Source organism: Podarcis filfolensis (assembly GCF_964270895.1).
Source record: "Podarcis filfolensis genome assembly, chromosome: 7".
NCBI lineage: Eukaryota > Metazoa > Chordata > Lepidosauria > Squamata > Lacertidae > Podarcis > Podarcis filfolensis.
The window spans coordinates 63,614,110-63,634,815 of NC_139603.1; the positions used below are offsets into that span (position 1 = coordinate 63,614,110).

At 43.3% G+C, this 20,706-nt stretch overlaps 1 protein-coding gene across 1 annotated transcript in view; it reads right to left on the reverse strand.

Moving 5' to 3' along the window:
- Positions 1-184: 184 nt before the first annotated feature.
- Positions 185-20,706, reverse strand: part of CNGB3 (cyclic nucleotide gated channel subunit beta 3) — a gene marked incomplete at its 5' end in the record, with an annotated part of 56,204 nt that continues 35,682 nt past the window's right edge. Inside the window, 9 exons of the mRNA XM_083624256.1 lie at positions 185-2,362; positions 2,415-2,459; positions 4,735-4,906; positions 6,853-6,999; positions 9,880-9,998; positions 12,452-12,535; positions 13,944-14,041; positions 14,431-14,590; positions 18,046-18,187. Coding sequence (XP_083480382.1) covers positions 1,913-2,362; positions 2,415-2,459; positions 4,735-4,906; positions 6,853-6,999; positions 9,880-9,998; positions 12,452-12,535; positions 13,944-14,041; positions 14,431-14,590; positions 18,046-18,187 — 1,417 coding nt within the window. The 3' untranslated portion in view covers positions 185-1,912. The remainder of the gene's footprint in view (positions 2,363-2,414; positions 2,460-4,734; positions 4,907-6,852; positions 7,000-9,879; positions 9,999-12,451; positions 12,536-13,943; positions 14,042-14,430; positions 14,591-18,045; positions 18,188-20,706) is intronic.

Below are 20,706 nucleotides of genomic sequence, written 5' to 3' on the forward strand. Positions count from 1 at the left end.
GGCTGCGTAGCTATCACAGAAGCCAGAACAGCAAGTGGGATTGCTGCTTTCACTGTGCAGCGATCCCTTTTGCTGTTCTGGCTTCTGAGATTCAGAATATTTTTTTTCTTGTTTTCCTCCTCCAAAAACTAGGTGCGTCTTGTGGTCTGGTGCGTCTTATAGAGCAAAAAATACGGTAGTTAGAAATCTACCATTCTTGAAGGAGGAGCAGCTTGGAATCCAAGCCTTTCAGGGATTTTTAAATACGTAAATTACAAATGTTTGTCTGTGAGATAACAAAGTACAAATCAGTGGTAGAGAAAACTGGAATGAAGAGAGGGAAACAAGCAGACAACTATGAAGTTTAGCAACAACATTTCATAATGAACAGTCCTGTGTTCCTGTAGATCAGCGATTTTCAAACTTGTGGTCTGGCACTAAACTGACAACAACTTTTTTTCTCCGAAAAAGATTTTGGGGTCTTTATGCTAACTTTGGTTTCTTCAGAATGAAAGAAGTGGGGTTGACATAGAAGCCCAATAGGGGGTGGGGCTGTCAGCGGCGGAGCAAGCTGATCAGGCGCCTGGGGTGGCGCATGTGCCCTGCACCCAGGGGTGGGGCCAGCTGGGGCAGGACACTCCGTGGGGCCTCCAAGGAGTCTGCCTGCATCCTCCCCTCAGTCGCCCTACAGCTGAGGGGGAGTCAGCAGGCAGACTGGGGCAGCGCGGAGCCTGCAGGTGCCCAAGCCACCACATCACTCCAAGTCACAACTTTCTTGTGCTAAGAGCAGGGTAAATATGCCTTAAACAAATAAATCTGCAGGGGAAAAAACTTTGGTCCTGGAGAGCCAGGTTCAGTCAGAACAGATAGAAGACATCTACTTTAATTTAAATCAGGATGAACATATGGAGTGGGTACCCAGATTTCTTTGTCTGGTTAATAGTCCAGTGTGGGAAGCCCACTCTATGGCTGTTCCTCAACCATGTTTTACTTTCTTTATGCAAAAATTTCATTAGGAGTAGCTGCAAGTTCAGTCGTCTTAAAAATGTTCTTCTTAGCCTAGTTCCAGAAATAATTACCCCCAAAAGGCATGGGTTACTTCTCTCTGGAGAACAGAACCACAGGGTCCTAATGATAAGAGGAGAGAAATCAAAATTTGCTAGTATGCTAATATCTCTGCAGCAACCTTTTCTGAATTTTTGCTCTGCCACAGATATTTTAATACTTTGGAGTAAATGTGAAGCACAAGGGTTAACTGATGTCCTCTTGCTGGGCTCCTTTCCCTAATCTGATGACATTAGAACAGAAAAAGGCTCATAAAGCAGCAGATTGGGTTTAAAACAGCTCAGTTAGGTAGGAGCTGACCTTTCTGCCAACAGTGGTTTATTAGCCGAGGAGAGGAAGAAATGGGGCTGTTACTCTGGAGGCTTGCTGCTCTAAATGAAATAGTGAAACAGGATGGAGGGCCATAAGGAAAGAACTCTACTGGGGAGAACCTATTATGAGCTCTCATACCCATCTTGTTGCTCTCCAAGGGCTGTGTAATACTCCACAAAAGCAGAGCTGCTTCTTAGGATGTAGGAGACCATTTCAATAGCAGCGAACCAGCCAGAGAGCTTTTTCCTCTACTGTCAAGCAAACCTGTTCCCCATCAAACGTATCTCAGCGGGGGTGGTGTGTAATTTGGCCTAAGATGGCAGTCCCAATGAAGAAAGGCCTTCCAAAAGGCCATTTTCTCCAGCTGAGGCGCAGAAGGGAGAGGCCCTATATTTTTTATACTAAGATAGGTGTGAGGAACCTGTATAGATGCAAACTTAGAGGGGGAGTACTAATTTCAGTAGAAACATTTATCTAAAAATAAGCAGATTTGGTCCTGTAAAATTGAATTGGGCACCCAGAACTGGGTACAATGCACAGCAAGAGGAACCACCAGTTATACTTGATCCCTCACTTTGACTTCAACAGTAAGAATATCTCCTTCTCCTGGGGTGCTGGAAGGAGTCATGCTAATGATAAGGGACTGGTTAGTGGTTCCTCTGAGCAAACTTGGTTTAGGAGGAGCCGGTGGTGTTGGCTGGCTGCTGGGAGCTGGTTCTTCCTTATGGGCAGATGGTTCCACTTGCATCTGTGGCTCTTTGGCCTCTGGAGACTGTGTTGGGTTTATTTCTGTAGGTTTGGCTTCAAGCTTGGCTTTTTCTTTTTTGTCTCTTTCTGCCTTTTGTTCCTTTTCTTTCTTTGCTTGTTCTTCCTTTTCTTTCTTTGCTTGTTCTTCCTTTTCTTTCTTTGCTTTTCCCTCCTTTCCTTTCCTTTCTTGTTCCTCCTTTTCTTTCCTTGCTTGTTCCTCCTTTTCTTTCCTTGCTTGTTCTTCCCTTTCTTTTTCCTCCTGAAACAAAAACAGTTAAATATTAACTTCTCTTTTCCTTTTCCGCCTTTTCTCGTTCTTCTTTTTCTTTCTTTGCTTGTTCTTCCTTTTCTTTTTCCTCCTGTAACAAAAACAATTAAATGTTGTTAAAGAAGGATGCTTGGCAGGAAATTGAGATCATACCTAAGACCTCTCTGCATAGTAGGTGAGTACAGTCCATCAAGCACAGCTAAAGGGATACCCACATTGATTTCAGAGTTGCTTGACATTGTCTTTGAAGCTCTATAAATGTTCTACTGAGATTAGTGGATTCTGCATCAGTCACATGATGCAGCGATGCAAGACAGGGCCTTCTTTGTGATGGCACCTCAACTGTTGAGATCTGTCCCTTCTGAAATGCAACATGTGCCTACCCTTTTTTCGTTTAGACACCAGCTTAGAACCTTGCACTTTTCACCTAGGCATTAGGAAGTGGTTAATGTTCAGCTGGAATTTGTAGTTTGCTTTTTCAGTGGACTTTTATTTTTTAAACTTTTATTTTTTTTACTGTTACTGCCTTGAGAGATCTTTTGATACTATATTGATATCTGAAATAAACTGAAATATTTTAAATAAACAAGAATGCTCAGAACTCTCCAGAGGTAAATTTCCTCCAAAAAATGCCTCCCATGTGAAAAAAGCAGGCATGATCATATACTGAAAAATATTTTCGAGTGCAATTGGAGGAGAAAGGTCACCAAATGGTAACTTGCCCAGCAAAAAATAGCCACGTGCCTTGGCTCCTGTGAGAATGCAGAGGTGTGGTCCTGGACCTTTTTTTGTGTGTGAGTGATATTATGCTTACATGTCTATATTTTAACTGATGTTATTTTTATTGGTTACTTCTTTACTTGTTGTCGTGCATTTTATTATTGTTTAGTTACAAGCTGTCTTAGGAAAAACTATCTTAAAGTTGGGTTATAAGTGATTAAACTAAACAAACTCTGGTTGAAGTCCTGTTGGACAGGCTCAGCTCAGACAATAAATCCACATTTCATGGTTTATGAAGCTAGAAATGAAAGCCAGCACCAAGCGCCTCTCCTTTGCTCCTCACCCCTTTATTTTCCTGTTTATGTCAGTGTCTGACATAACAGGTAACTCTGGCTTAGCCTTTGTGATGGGAGAGAAGGTTGTTGCCTCCACCAGCCCCTCCTCGATAAGGGTATCTTGCTAAAAGGATCTGGGGTTGTGGATCCTGTCCAAAGGCTGGTCGTGGGCTAGGGCCATGCCATGACCCATCGGGGACACTGCCCCCCCCCCCATTTGATGTATGTTGTAGAGCTCCCACTACTGGTGATTTACTCTTAGTGTGACTCCCTGCAGACAGGCAGGAGTCGGGATATACCGTAATTTTTGCTCTGTAAGACTCACTTTTTCCCTCCTAAAAAGTAAGGGGAAATGTGTGTGCGTCTTATGGAGCGAATGCAGGCTGCACAGCTATCCCAGAAGCCAGAACAGCAAGAGGGATTGCTGCTTTCACTGCACAGCGATCCCTCTTGCTGTTCTGGCTTCTGAGATTCAGAATATTTTTTTTCTTGTTTCCCTCCTCCAAAAACTAGGTACGTCTTGTGGTCTGGTGCGTCTTATAGAGTGAAAAATACGGTACTCTGGTTTCACCCAGTACCTAAACCCAACCCCTCACATCTGTAATCACAAGTTGTGACCTATTTTAGCCCATTAACCTAAAATATCCGTGTCCGTGTGTGTTTCTTATATAAGGGAACTACAGGGGTTTATTACGCAATTAATGTATAAAGTACAGCTTTCTTCTGTCTGCCCCAAATCTGCTGGCGATAAACTTCATTGTGTTGTTCCAAATGCCAGTAATTATGAGGAAGAAACAAGTTTGTCTCTAATCCACTTTCTTCATACTGCGAACAATCTTATGAAATTATTTATTTGTTTAAATTCAGCTAATCGGGAAGATCCTTGAGAATATGGCGGAAGGAAGGGGGATCTCTCCATCTGTGCTGATCACTGCTATCTGCTTCAGAAAGAAAATTGCTACATTAATGGGGGTGAACTGAAACACACCGTCATTGTTGTCTTCGTCAGGATGGGTTTATAAAACTTGCATCCCCTTTTGAAGACTCTGCTCAGCACATTTCCCACTGCTTATAAATCTGGTGGGAGGGTATGTGGGAGGGTATGTGCCTTCTCAGACATTTCCGAGTGCGATGGCATAGTAATGCCTGCCATCTCCTTATGCTTGGATGTTTAACGAGGATTAGATTCCTTGCTCCTGGTAGTTCCTCTAACTAACCTGACCTCCACCCCACCCTGAGTTGGTATTCTCCCTGTTTATCTCTTCCACATTCCAGGCTCCCCATTGAACTTGCAGCATTTGTGAGTACCTGTTCCTCCATCTGTCTCTTCAGCTGGATAACAGCCGCCATGCCGCCTCCTTTTCCACCCAGCAGCGCTTGGAACATCTTGGGCGGTTCTACTTTCTGTGTTAACAGGGTCAAGCCTTTGGCAGGTGCTGCTGGTCCTCCCACAGGTTTGCCTGCCTTCTTTATGAGTACTCTAGATCATAGGAAAAGGTAGAGGGGGCGGAGAGAGAGAGAGCATGTGACATAGTATTTGAACAGCCACCTCTCTATTTAGTAGTTTTGTAGTCCCTGTAATATTCCTGATCCTGGATTCCCAGCCAGGCAGCAAAAGACACACAGTTCGTCCATCAGCTTTTATTGGAGAGGGAAGCCTTGTGCGACGCCTGACCTCCAACTTCCAGTTCCATTATTTGTATTTCATTTGTTTCCTTCAAAGCGCTCCAGGCTTTGAATACAGTTCTCTCCTCCCACCCACCTCCTCCCATGTTCCATTCGGAATTCAATAATTCTGCCTTGTTTGTGTACCGATTTGCCTTCCCACCCAAGGCAATCGAGTTGCAACATATAAAAGCACAGACCCATGCACCAGGGGGACTTTCTTTTAAGTTTCAGTTCTAAGCAATAGCCATCTCACGCCAATCTGCATACGGGTGGCTGCTTAAAAATTCAAGGAAATCCAGCGATTCCTTGCAGAAACTGATTAGTCCACTCTGGAAATAATATGGAAAAGCTGAACTGATTTATTTTATATCGGCAAGATACATGAACAAAATTAATGCAGACTCCTAATTAGGTCTGATCTGTAATTGCCGCCTGGGCAAGGGCAAAAAATAGGTAAGAGTGATTGTCCTAGCCACCAGTAGGCATGTGAACATTAAAAGCCCTGCTGGATCAGGGTTTTTAGGGTTAGACTCTATTTAATCTAGCATCCCATTTCTCATAATAGCGAACCAAATGTTTCTAGGTAGCCAACAAGCAAGTGCATGAAGGCAACAGTTGTCTCTTCTTGTTGCTCCTCATGAGCTGGTACTCAAAGCATACAACTTTTAAACTTGGTGGTTGTATACAACCATTACGATGAATAGTCACTGGCTGGCTACCCATGATCTCCAATGAAACTGCATGGGCAAATATTCTTTTGAGAATATGTATGCATTTCTTACTGAAGGCTAGAACTCAAAAGAGTTATGTTAACTTTTGAAAGATAAACACTTAAGGTATTCTCAAGACGTCAATAGCAGAAAAATCTTACAACAGTAGTGTAATCTCTCCTGATTGTAAAGCTGCGTTTTAAAAGAACACATTCCTTTATACATCAGAAACATGGTCATCTAAGTAATGGAATTACATGGAATTAAAGAAAAAATCACAATAGACTATTGGCACACAATAACAACTCTATTGGCTTTTGCTTTTTTGGGTCTGTAGCTTCTGCAGATGCATTGTTAAAAAATGACCCAGTTAAAAAATGACTCCTGCCATTCACTCCTTCTATTATTTTTAAAATATTTGGTTTTTTCTTGCTGCACATGGTGCAGAGTACATTATTAGTGATACCTAAACCACAGAGACTAGGGCTTGCCGATCAGAAAGTCAGCGGTTCGAATCCCACGGCAGGGTGAGCTCCCATTGCTTGGTCCCTGCTCCTGCCATCCTAGCAGTTCAAAAGCACGTCAAAGTGCAAGTAGATAAATAAGTAAATGGTGTTTCCGTGCGCTGCTCTGGTTCGCCAGAAGCGGCTTAGTCATGCTGGCCACATGGCTCGGAAGCTGTACGCCGGCTGCCTCGGCCAATAAAGCGAGATGAGCGCCGTAACCCCAGAGTCATTCAAGATTGGACATAGTGGCCAGGGGTCCCTTTACCTTTAAACACCTGCCGCCTTTAGTTTGTCCATAAGCGCTACATATGTTTGTGGAAATTTGTGTTGTGGGCCTGTCCGCTGGGTCTTTTAAATAACTTGCAATGTCCCTGATCTTCTGGCATTATTAGCCCCAAGTTATCCTTCCTCCAACATTTGCAGCCATGTCCAGCAAGAACCATATGTCTAAGAAGCAAATGCTCTTCTACACAAACAGAGGGAAAGAGATGCCAGTTCTGCATTTTAAGGCAAATGGTCTATAGATTTGTGGAAAGACTCACTTTCCCTTCTTCCTCAGGAGCTTTTCAGAGTCAGGGTAGTGCACCAAGATTTCATTGAGGGTCTTCTTGTCAAGAATGAAGAGGTTGGCAAATCCATGCGCCACCACATTTGCAGTCCGCCGATTTCCCCCGCTTGCAGCTAAGAGGCTGAAAGGACAGAGAGAACATTTATAAAAATATTTACCACCATATCATTAATAACATAAAAGCAGCTTACCGTTTTATATATATATCATCAGAGACCATCAGCTAACTGTTATGGAAAGTATTTTCTTCATTGCCTGCATAATGCTAATGGCATAGAAAAGTTTTCAGCAGGCATTTAAATGTTGAAACAGAAGGTACCTGCTGAGTATTGACAGAACATTCCACCAGACTGTGCTGCTCACACAAAAGACTGTTTTGTGCTTCTGTCAAATGAGCCTTGCCTCGCTAACTCCTGGAGATGGTCTTGGTGATTGAGCTAGGATAGGAAGGATTTTAGTGGCCTCTAAGGTACCCTTGGGACGCGGGTGGCGCTGTGGGTTAAACCACAGAGCCTAGGACTTGCCAATCAGAAGGTTCGAATCCCTGCAGTTCGAAAGCACATCAAAGTGCAAGTAGATAAATAGGTACCGCTCCAGCGGGAAGGTAAATGGCTGCTCTGGTTCGCCAGAAGTGGCTTAGTCATGCTGGCCACATAACCCAGAAGCTGTATGCCAGCTCCCTCAGCCAATAAAGCGAGATGAGCGCCACAACCCCAGAGTCGGTCACAACTGGTCCCAATGGTCAGGGGTCCCTTTACCTTTACCTTTAAGGTACCCTTGGACCTACATTGTTCAGGGCTTTGCAGATGCATACAAGAACCTTGAACTGGGGAACCAGTGCAGATGTTTCAACAATGCCATCACATGCTCTCAGCCCGATGCCCCCACCAGCAGTCTGGCCATTGCAGTCCGAAACTACCTGGAGCTTCCAAGCCAAGCCCAAGGGCAGCCCCAAATAGAGCACATTGCAGTAGCCTAGCTTTGAGTTTACTGATGCATAGACTACAGTGGGCAGGCTATCCCTGTCCTGGAATGGCTATAGCTAGTGTAGCAGACAAACATAGAAGCAGAACACCTGTATAGGGCTTATCTCCGTACGTAAGTACGATGTTTTCAGGTGTTTTCAGGTGGCTGAAATCAATGCCACTGCATGCGATAAATGTGGAGTCTAGTTCTGTTTCAGCTGCCATCCTGCTATTGTTAATCTTCTGCAGACAGCTCTAAACTGATTTTGGAAAACAGCAGCGGGCCAGGTTTAAATTTATCCACTGCTTACAGCACCCCTCGTGGCAGTGAAAATGTGTCAATTGCAATTTAACAAAACGCAAACGGCTCCTGCTAAATCTGCAAATAGGCAGCTCACAGGCACCTGATCTAAACTTTTCCAGAGACAGAGGGTTCAATCTCTCAGCCAACCTTTTTGGACTAGTGGGCATATTTTGAATTTTGAGAGAGTGGTGGCGGTATCCGTCGCAAAATGACCACCATGGATGTGGTATGACATAATCCCAAATTAGAGAGACAACCACTCCTGGCAACCTTCTTGCTTACCATGGGAAGTCAGCTATGACCTGCTGGTCCTGATAATGGAGACACTTTCTCAAATGCACATTGGTGTTGCTTCTGTCTAATAACAGTTTGTGATAACACATGGGTATCTCATTATTTTATTTACTTGTTGCATTCACACCCCACCTTTCCTCCAAGTTGCTCACGGTGACACACATGGTTTCTCTTCCTCCCCATTTTATCCTCACTACAACCCTGTGAGGTAGGTTGGGCTGAGAGCAAGTGACTGGCTTGAGGTCACCCAGTGAGGTTCAGGACTGAGTGGGGATTTGAATCCTGGTCTCGGAGGTCTTGGTCCAACACTGACTACTAGACCACACTGGCTCTCCAGAGTAGTTTGCGGATAGAAGAGACATTATTAGGATAATTTATTATGGTGATATACATTTGGTCAACCCTATGGAACAGCATATGGAGCTCCCGTTGCTCTGTCCCTGCTCCTGCCAACCTAGCAGTTTGAAACCACGTCAAAGTGCAAGTAGATAAATAGGTACCACTCCGGCGGGAAGGTAAACGGTGTTTCCGTGTGCTGCTCTGGTTCGCCAGAAGCGGCTTAGTCATGCTGGCCACATGACCAGCTGTATGCCGGCTCCCTCGGCCAATAAAGTGAGATGAGCGCCGCAGCCCCAGAGTCAGCCACGACTGGACCTAATGGTCAGGGGTCCCTTTACCTTTACCTTTACGGAACAGCAAAAATGTTCCTCTTCAACCAGGCCTTTCAGATATGCTTGGAGGAGGGGAGTTTATTCGTTTGTGGTGTTTTCTTTTTTGTACTTGTTTTTATTATTATTTTGTTTTTATCTTTTTTTACCGTATTTTTCACCCTATAGGACGCACTTTTTCCCCTCCAAAAATGAAGGGGAAATGTGTGTGCGCTGTATGGGGCGAATGCAGGCTTTCGCTGAAGCCTGGAGAGCGAGAGGGGTCGGTGCGTAGCGACCCCTCTCGCTCTCCAGGCTTCAGGAAGCTATCTGCAAGCCTGGGGAGCCCCGCGGGCTCTCCAGGCTTGCAGATAGCAGCCTGCATCCCAATTGGTGCAGATATCGGGCAGCCCCACAAGTTCGGGGGACAGCAGGGAGGCGAAGCGCCGCCATCCCGCTATTCCCCGACCTGGTTTGGAGGCTGGCGGTGGGGAGAAGCAAGCTTGCTTCTCCCCATCGCCAGCCCAACAAGCTCCGGGGACAGCAGGGCAAGCCGCTGCCCCACGGAGGCTAGAGAGGCTGTCCCTGAAGGCATGGGGATGGCTTGCTTGAGGATGGCTGCGCAAACCTGGGGGGGGAATAAAATTTTTTTCCTTGATTTCCCCCCCAAAAAACTAGGTGCGTCCTATGGGCCGGTGCGTCCCATAGGGCGAAAATTACGGTATATGTGGTGAACCGCCCTGAGATCTATAGATGAAGGGTGATATACAAATTTAATAAACAAACATTACCTGATCTCTCCAAATACAGCTCCTGCTCTCAAGGTGACCAGGACCTTGGTGCCATCAGGACCTCCCAGCACTTGAACCTCTCCTTGTTTGATGATGTACATTTCTCTACCAATTTCTCCCTAGGTATAAAACACGCAGAAGAAAATATTCTCAGTCCATGGTAGCTCAGTGGTGATAATGACACACAACTGCAGAAGGAATATTCTTTAAAGAGTCATGACTTATTTCTGCAGCTGGTGAATTTGCCACAAACTGAATCTCCGCTTTGTAACACTGGCATGATGAAGCAGCTTCTTCAACTGTGCAGTAAAATCACTATGCCCTGTTTTGAAAGGTTTTCCCATTGTAGATACAGTAATGATGAATAATTAGACATCTCCTCCTCCCTCCAAGGAGGTCAGGGTGGCCAAGATGGGAGTTGCTCCATTTTATCCTCCCAGTGACTTTGCCAGGATGAGTTAGGCTGAGAGAGAGAGATACTATTCTAGGTAGGCTTGCACTCCTCATGATGGAACAAGTTCACTGTTTGGGCTCCTACGTGTCACCAGAATCTCATGTAGCTTTGGTGGCTAGGCGTGCTTATGCCCAGCTTAGGCTGATTCGCCAGCTATAGGTATTTCTGGACCAGGGTAGCCTGGCCTCGGTTGCATATGCTCTGGTGGCCTCCTACAATGGAGTGAAATGACCTAGAAGACGGCTTGGAGGTTACAGCTAGTGTAGAAGGCAGCTGCTAGGCTGATAAGACTGGGAGTCCCGAAAGCACTGCATTGGCTGCCAATTAAGGTTAGTACTATCATACAAAGCCCTAAGTGCCTAAAAGAATGAATTCCCCAGTATCAGCCACTTCAGACCCTGTGATTGGCCGGTGGCGGCACAGTGCTGCCACAGGGGGCTGCCTGGTTGACTCTGACCTGTGACAGGGCCTTCTCAGTGGTGTTCCCTCTTTGTGGAAGGCCCTCCCTAGTGACGTGTTTCTGTTTTCCCTCGTGACTGACATATCATCTGGACATGGAACTGAGAGGGGGAAATTCCTCCTCGTCCTTTGACTCAGGTAGCAAAATGCCTTGGGCCGGTCCATGGATATGGAATGATTTTAACCTTCACAGAGTTGAAAAAACTATCCATAGATGTGACTCTAGTTAAAAGTATCTCTCTCTATCTCACCTTGCCTCTCCCATTCTCCAAGACAAGCATAGCAACAGCAGCCCAAACAAATGAAACACTGCACATTCCAAAGCAAATCAGCATTTTAATTATTTTTCCTAATGATCATTTGCATAATTTCAAAGAGGAAATCAAGAATAATCAACCAACCAAAGCATCTGCTGTTTCTTGCATATTTACCAGCTCATTTGTGAGCTGATTAGCATCCAAATGAAGCCAATTATACCTGGACAAACAGGACTGAAATGTCTGCGCTTATGATATATGTACTCCAATCAATGTAATCTAGTATACTATAAAAGAAAAGGTAGCATAAAAGTGGGGTGTATCCATCATTTATATAGTCAGTGCGGTCCAGGGTTTCGAGCATTTTTTTTGTAAATAATAGATCTGGATTTGAACAAAACCTCAGCCATACATAGGTAAAGATTTAAATCGCTTGTCAACTTCAGGGCCAAAGTAGATGTGACATTAAATGCATGTAAGAATTTAACGTGCTTGATTTATGTCTCTTCCAACTCTATGATTCTATGATTCTATGATTTCCTTTAAATAGTAGCTACGGTATGTGTGTGAGAGAGAGATCAGGGAGGCAATCAAGACTGAGAATGCAGTATGGGGGGGGGCTTTAACCCTTTCCCACCATGCTGTGATCTTGAAAAAAAGTTATTCTCGCAAAAGTTACTATTTGCTCCAGGATGGAAGCTCCTGTAGGTACCAATGGATGCTTCATTTAAATGCCAGACAACATCTTCCAGATGCGGCAGGGGAGTGGAATTTTCATCAGCACCTTCGTGCAGGAGGAAAAGGCTAAGCTGAAGTCTTAGGCTTATGCTGAAGTCCTAATCCTGATTTCTGGGTTCTCCCCAAAAGACACAGCATTAGTTTGGCCCACACTTAGAAAACTGCTATACTTTATCGTCTAGTCATTACAGCAAGCATTGCTTTATCGAGACTGATCATTATTGGCAAAGTGCAAAACATTTAAATGTATGTGTCTCAGATTCTTTTTTCAGATGGCAAATCACAGAATTGTACAGTTCTGTCTCAGGCATCTCTCTTTACACTTATATCTAGTTTTGTTTCTGCAACATTTCAGTTAAATAATGAAGTCTAATAATGTATGCCAATAGATAACTCATATTTAAATTCCAGTTGCTCTTATTCTATTTAAAAAAGAAAGAAACCCACACACATATATATAAGTAATAAAATCCATATTGTCTGGGCCAAGTTTGAAATTTGAGAGTACATTATTATTATTTCAAATTGCACTCTAATTAGTTTTCATGCAATGTAATTTGCCCAAGATTAATTTTGTTCAAATTTTATTCTTGACCCATAGCTGAACTCCTTTTTCTAATGCTCTCATTATTCTTGCATTTGTAATATAAATTGTCAAGATCACCTTTTTGCAGACAAAGTCACCAGGTAAATACACAATGGATTTCAGTCTCAGCAGCATGTCACAGATCATTTGGTTATCACATCCCTGTTAAAAAATGGGGGGGGGGGGCACGAGAATAACCAGAATCAGAATTATATTGTATGTGAAATGCATATAGGTAATGTTACACAGAACTGGCAGAAGCTCAAAATACAAAAGAAGAAAAAGAAGATTAAATCTAATCTTTACTTGTGGATCATAGAAGTTCATTCTAAGATTAGCTAGGTTGCAGGGAGCATGCATATGCTCACCCATTTAATGGTTTAGTTGCAACAAAGAATTCTTGTGCAATTAAAAGTTTGGGGATTGTGGCCCCAAGGTTTGTTAACACCAACCATTCATGACTCCATGTGATAAATGTTTTTTTAATTATTGTTCTTTTCCTACATTTTTAGTGATTCTTGTTTTTATCTGTAAGCTGCCTTGAATCCCATCAGGGGGAAAGACAGGGTATAAATAAAAATATAATAATGCAATGCAATACAGTACAATACAATACAATGACACTCGCTCCAGCCATTTAGAATCTGGTTTAGAATCTGAAGCCACCCTTGTGAATCTGTAAGTGACTGTAAGTGCAACCCCATTAATCACACAGCAACAACAGTCTGCTGTGCCACTGTTGGGATGGCTAGGATGCAGCAATGACCCAGAATTCTTGCTGTCAATTGGAAGCATTGGGTAATTGTCTCCTTTAAGCCAGCAACTTGTATAAGCATCCTTCATGGCTTTGTCAAAGCTTATGAACCTGTGTGGCTCCTGGTGGCTGGTTCAGTCCCACTGTGAGCCACTAGTAACTACATTTCTTTCCCGTGTGCTTCTGCCTTCACAGGGCCACCATGTTGAAGATTCATTCCCTGTGCTTGCAGTCATGGGATTGTTGTCTATCACATGACGGTGTATGTTTTCATTCCACAGAGTGGGAAGTGACGGAGACAGGATGTCTGTGTTACTGTGTTCCATGAAGTCCTTTGTTCTTTCTCTTTGCTGTCTGATGAGAAAGAGTCAGAATGCTCCGAGTGTTTTATATGTAAATAAACATAGATTAGCCAAATGCTGAGCTACTGAGCTCTGTTACGCAAACTGCACAGACTCTGCGGATCCCTGAGTGTGCCAATGTCTGTTGGCATCGGTCTCTGTGATGTTCGGGCAGAAGAAAGCTTTTGAAGCTCCCGAATGAACGACCAGGCGGGAGAGAACATGCCAGTCGGGTATGTGTCTCTGCCAGGGTCCTACTCGAGAGTAGAACGGCTCCTGACACACCGTACTTGGTCCTAGTTGGGGATCATCGGCATTAAAGCAAGTGTGTAGCTTTGATTTTATCTGTTGTACTTAAATTCAAAATTGCTTACTGGAACAGTTTTGCTTGTTTGTTTGGCAATCAGGATTACTGCAAGCAAGCAAACATCTTTCCAATCCTGGATGTTAGATTACATGAAAAGAAGCCACTTACTTTGAACAAGTCAACTTTACTGACAATGGCAAAGTTCACATCGATTGCAATGGCTAGCTGCATCTTCCCTGGCATCTGCTCCAGTAATTCAGATTCATCTGCAAGGCAGGATTACAGAACAGGTGAGGGGGAGAAACTTTTTTAAAAAACAAACAAAAATTGTGCTACATTGGATCTCTACCGACCAAAAACAACTACAAAACTAAAATGATTAGAAGGGAAGGGCTGTCAGGAATACTTGATAAAAGCTTGCAAAAGTATTATCCAAATTTAGGCAGCCTTTCTGATCAGTTGCAATTTAGGATATGGATTTATTAAAAGAATATGTTTTTATAAAGCACAAAATTATTTGATGAAATCAAGTACAGTAGTTAATAACCACTGCTGATTCCCAGTTCATTGTCAAAGGAACTAAATTATATTGATATTCCCAAGGAAAGTGGGGAGGATGGGCTGTAAGTGTCTTTTGAATTATTCTGAATTTTACCCAGCATTCCTTGTGAATCCCACGTATACTCATACCAAGTTCGAACACGATTCTGAACAATTCTTGGGATTGTGTTGACGTTCATGTAAGATACAGTGTTATCCATACAGGCACGGTAGTAGTTCTGCCCTGCTGTCGCTGCGCCAATGACATCTCGCATCTGCAAATATCAACCAGTATCGTTAGAAGGCTATGATAACAGTCTGTTGACATTTTAGTCACTTTTAGATGACATCTCCTGCATCTATATTGTTTTGTTTTTATTTGTTGGCTGAGGTTGGCTGTTAATGTTATTGACCTTTCATGAGCTGCTTTGTCGATGTGATAGTGGTAAGGAAGGATGCACAGTTTTATATACTTATGCTATACTATGCAGCTGTTCATCGATTTTCTTACCCCAAAAGCCCAGTTTTGTAAAGAAGTGTTTGATTTGTTGCCCAAGGAGCGTCTCCACCCCCATCGTTCAGCCCGGACACTGAGATCCAGCGCCGAGGGCCTTCTGGCGGTTCCCTCATTGTGAGAAGTGAGGTTACAGGGAACCAGGCAGAGGGCCTTCTCGGTAGTGGCGCCCGCCCTGTGGAACGCCCTCCCATCAGATGTCAAAGAAATAAGCAGCTATTTTATTTTTAAAAGACATCTGAAGGCAGCCCTGTTTAGGGAAGTTTTTAATATTTAATGCTGTATTGTTTTTAACACTCGATTGGGAGCTGTCCAGATTGGCAGGGGAAACTCAGCCAGATGGGTGGGGTATAAATAAATTATTATTATTATTATTTAGTCATTATTAAAAAACATTGCAGTCTTCCTCTGTGGTGGATTACGAGTGTGCACTCTGTTGTGAAAAGGGCATATGCCAACATCTAAACTAAATATTTTTATGAGAAAAAGTATAACAGAGTAGAAGCACCGTGATGTCAAGGACTGGCTGGATGACGAAGAGTGGTGGGCGCCGCCAGCCCAAGAACCCCTCAGGGACAACACAGAGGAAGAGGAGTTTGGATTTGATATCCCGCTTTATCACTACCCGAAGGAGTCTCAAAGCGGCTAACAATATCCTTTTCCCTTCCTCCCCCACAACAAACACTCTGTGAGGTGAGTGAGGCTGAGAGACTTCAGAGAAGCGTGACTGGCCCAAGGTCACCTGGCAGCTGCATGTGGAGGAGCGGAGACACAAACCCGGTTCACCAGATTACGAGTCTACCGCTCTTAACCACTACACCACACTTGGACCCAGAACAGTGGTGGTGGGACACAGGGGTGCAGTTTGCAGAAGGGACGAACTGGGAGGTGATAGGTTTGAGTGAACATGGGGGGCAGAAGAAGGAAGCCATTCCAGGACAGGACTGGGTGCTGAGAATCTCAGTGTGAGCGCAGACTCTGACAGAGAAGAGGCAGAAGCTGCTTCTACTACTCAGCAACTGGATAGTCCTGTTCCTACTGGCTCGCCTCCTCCACTGACACCCAGAACATGAAGAGTCCTGCACACTGCTGAGCAACAGGCCAGACAGGCCCAGAGAGGAAACTCTCCCTGTTGCTGCAGTCTACAGATGTTTGGGAGGAGTCAAGACTAAGGGGACTAGAGAGGGAAGGATGGGCCAGACGCCACTTTCCAGCAATGTCTTCAACTAGGGGATACTAGCCCAGATGTGTTTTCACTTTTGTGAATAAATGCTAACTGCATTTCGTGTCTTATGTCCTTTTCCTGACCTGTGGATGACCTGCATTCTCCTGTCAGCCCCTGGACACCTAAGATTCATTGACTTTATTCTGGAATGATACTACTATAAAGAAGCACAGGAGGATTGGGCTGAAATTGTATTTGCCTGATTACACAAGACCAGTTAGTAAGCTCTCCAAATAAACAAGAGCCTCCAGAATCATACCTGTGTGTTTGCAGTCCGCCGTGAAACATAAGACTAGCTGCCAAGCACAGAGTGAAATTGGCAGTGATATTAACAGAGTCTAAAACTGTAAGCCCATTTCCACTTACCTGAATTCTATGGGATTTACTTCAGAGTAGACATATATAGGATTACATTGCAAATGGAGTTCGTGCACCGTTCAAAATGCTCACAAGCTGTTTCCTGACTCCCAATAGCAATCACCTCAGCAACTAAGCTAATTTGTAGAAAGATCCATTTGATAAACAACAAATTAGCCTTTGTAGAGGACAAACCAGGCCTCACTGTTGTTGTTTTTTTATTACTCCAGGATAATATTTACTCCCCTTTTTCCCAATAAAGAGACTGGGAGCTGGGTGGGAGTGATTTTCTAAAATGTTGATTTTAAAATAACATGATTCAAAAAGGCCAAGACAATTTTGGCCCCCAACAAGATAATAAGCAGTAAAGGTGAGGACAATGAGGAAATCAAGAGTTTCATAAATTTGTTATGGGTCATCTAAGTCAATAACAGCATCAAAACCATCTTCAACAATACAATTTCATTTCTTTTGGCACCATGAAACTCATATCAGATATTACTATGAGAAGAATGGTGTCAACCCTTTCTAAATGGTTTGGTCACATTACAGAGCATCAGTGTTTTCTGGAAGTTAAACAGGATTTTCTCCCTGGTATAACTATATGGAAGACCACCATAGAATGTGTGTTGGATGGTGAATGAATGAATCTTTATTTGTGTCAGCCATCGGTCTTAGCAAGAAAACAACAATATGATATACAAAAAATAAAAAAGTGAATTGTATAAAATACATTTTAGGTTTTGAATCAATAGTCAAATAGTGGATCTTATTCTAATTGCCCCAGCTAAAAGCCTTGCAACCTTTGCTGTCTCCTGGTCATCTTGATCTGCCAAGAGAAAGGACACTGTGGCAGGGGCTGGGCGACCCGGAATGGACAATAAAAGAGGGATGATAACCTCATTCCTCAAGTCTTTATAAAGAGTGCAAGCCAAAAGGGCATGTTGGATGGTGTGTTCCGAGATGATCTTGGAGCTTCCGGTGCACATACTTTCCACCTTTGCTTCAGCAATGTCAGAAGTTCCAGGTTATACAGAGGAGCCAGTGATGCAATAGCTTCCCATGCCAGGGAGTGTGTACATGGTTCTCTTCCTCCACATTTCATCCTCACAACAACAGTGAGGTAGGTTTGACTAACAGACCATGACTAGCCCAAGGCCAGTCAGTGAGTTTCATGGCTCAGCCAGGTCCTAGCCCAACACACATTCCAGTGCGCCATACCTGCTTGAGACCATGGAGAACAATTTCTAGTGGGCATCAGTCCTGGGCTAGATGGATCAATGGTCCCATTTGACTCTATATATGGGAACCTCATAACAATTCCCAAGGAGTGATTCCCTCAGAAAAACAAGGGCATATAAATACTGCTTCCATGAGTATCTTATTTTATTATATTTGAACATCAACATTCAGAGCAGACCATAGAATTTTGCCATTTATGGTTCTAGAAGTTTATCTATTCAACAGACATCACTGAGGGGGAGATCTATACAGGTGAATATCTAGACAGCTTTGTACCTGTCTCTCTCTAGTAAAAACTCATATTTTGATGTGAAGACTAAATGTTAATTACACAGATCGCTGGAAACATCTTAAACTTAAGGGTCAGTTTAACCATTAATGCCTTTGCTTACCTGACCAATCAAGCTGGAAAATACGAAGACCCCTGAGAAGAAATTCAGAAGTTGAAAGATGATTTCAAACATGGTTACTGGTTCTGGAAGCCCACCGATAGTGATTAAAGTGCGAACTGCCCAGTAGTAACATCTTAGATACCTGTAGATAGAATACAATTTTTGATATCATTATTCTTCTACATAGGTTTCCAATGCAGAAATACTATTCTGTATTATTCTGAATTTCAGAATCAGGAAAAATGTCCTCCCTCCACCTCCTCACTGCAACTAGTCCTGATAATTAATGAACTAATAAAAAGTATTACTTTATGGTTTTATTTAGAACAAGGATGGGAATCCTGTGGTCTTCCAGATGGCCTTGGTCCAGTATGCCTGAAGGAATGTCTCCATGCACATCGTTCAGCCCGGACACTGAGGTCCAGAGGCAAGGGCCTTCTGGTGGTTCCCTCATTGCAAGAAGCGAAGTTACAGGGAACCAGGCAGAGTGCCTTCTCAGTAGTGGCACCCACTCTGTGGAACGCCCTCCCATCAGATGTCAAGGAAATCTGACTTTTAGAAGACAGCTGAAGGCAGCCCTGTTTAGGGAAGCTTTTAATGTTTGACGGACTATTGTATTTTAATATTTTGTTGGAAGCTGCCCAGAGTGGCTGGGGAAACCCAGCCGGATGGGCGGGGTATAAATAATAAATTATTTATCATCATCATCATCATCATCATCATTAGGTTGCTGAATCCCAACTCCTATTCATTGCAGCTAGCATGGACAATGATAAGGAATGATGGGAGTTGTAGTTCAACAACTTCTAGAGGGCCACAGGTTCCCCACAAGGGTGTGTGTGTGTGTGTGTGTGTGTGTGTGCCACTAAACATGTCATTATTAAGTACAGGTGGTGTCTGTAGAGACACAGTCTTCATAGTTGTGTTGGCTTCATTTAAGTCAGGGGTCAGCAAACTTTTCCAACGGGGGGGGGGGGCAACAGGCCCTCAGACCTTGTGGAGGGCTGGACTATATTTTGGAGGGAAAAAATGAATGAATTCCTATGCCCCACAAATAACCCAGAGATGCATTTTATATAAAATTTAGATTTAGAAGGCGATTGGGCTGGATCCGGCCCCCAGGGGCAAACAGTGAGTCATGTAAAATCAGTGCTTGCTTTACCCCCACCCAATTGTAGTGTCTTTTGAAATCAGGCCATGCAGCACACCTGCAAGGTTATTTCTGTACAAGCCGAGTGAGCGCATTGCCTGTCATTTCATGACTCTATAATAATGGAAAGTATGTTGGACCCTCTGGCGGTCATATCTTCAGATTTCCTCACTTGAAATGTGTCAGACATATAAAGCTGTTCCTGAACACATCAGGGGAGATTATTGATCACTCTATTGAATTCCAAAGGAAATAATTCTCATTCTAAAAAGTTCATTCTTGAGACAGCAGCAGATTGGCTACGTGGTTCTCATTTTAACAGTCAGAAAATGTGTGGTGTTTGGTCTGTCTGCTCAGTAACACTTCAATCTGGCAACACCAGGTGTTTCAATGCATTGTTGCTAGGGTGACAACCACAAGGCTGTTGTCTACTAGTAGGGATGGGATAAAATTTTTATTCAGTTCACATTTAAATGCAAACCTACCTACTTCACACATTCCAAAACAATACAATAACCAAAGCACAGCCATCCATCAAAAGCTACACTTCTACGATTTTTTTCAGTACAGTTACTCCAAAAAGGTAACGTATACAAAAATGCATAGGATAAAATGTACATACAAATGCATATATTAGTGAAAATAACATTCAAAAATGCATTTTGTTACGGGAAATTGCTTTGCAAAAATGTCAATAGTAGGAAAATTACACGTAAAAATGTCTGTATGAGGAGAAATTGGTGCTAAAATGCTGATGAATTTTCATGCATACCTTGCTTTCGCTTTGTTTTTAAATCACAAATTGATGTGGAAATGTGGACAACTGATATGCAGAGAACTGCAACAATGAGAAACTGATATAAACCAAAATTGACGGAGTCACCCATCCCTATACTAGGCTCCTGGACAGGCTGCTTCAGGTCAAGCAAACCCTCTAGTATAATCAATTAATCTTTGTTATTATAACCCTACTAAGTTACAGTCAGACAAATACGATTTGCAATTTACAGGGCAATAGAAGACTACTGACAGCACACCAAAGGGCTAGGATATATGTGTGAGTTCTTGCACATTTACAATCATACTTAGAATGGACTGCTGAGTGCTAGTATGGTTGGTAAGGATATTTAATCAGCCAGTCCCTAGCAATAACACACTGATGTAATTTTCCAGTATAAACAACAAAGCATTTCAGCCCTTGGTGGAAGACTTGGCAAGTTGTAACCCAGGGACTGGCAGTATACCTTTAAAGCTCAGTTGTGTGGAATATTCAAGAGCCATGGATTCTCCTGTTTGTCTCCCTGGTCCCTTTGGCCACCACTCCTTGCTTGCTGTGTGAGACACTTGAACAACGTATCAGGTGATCTACCCTTTATAGCAAGTGGCAGGCAAGAGGATCAATGAGGAACCCAATAGCTGCAAATAGTGAGCTTCCTGTTTGATTGGGAAATTTAAATGAGTGATACAGCCTCTCTATGGTTGGCATCCCGTGCTAACAGGAGTGATGACTT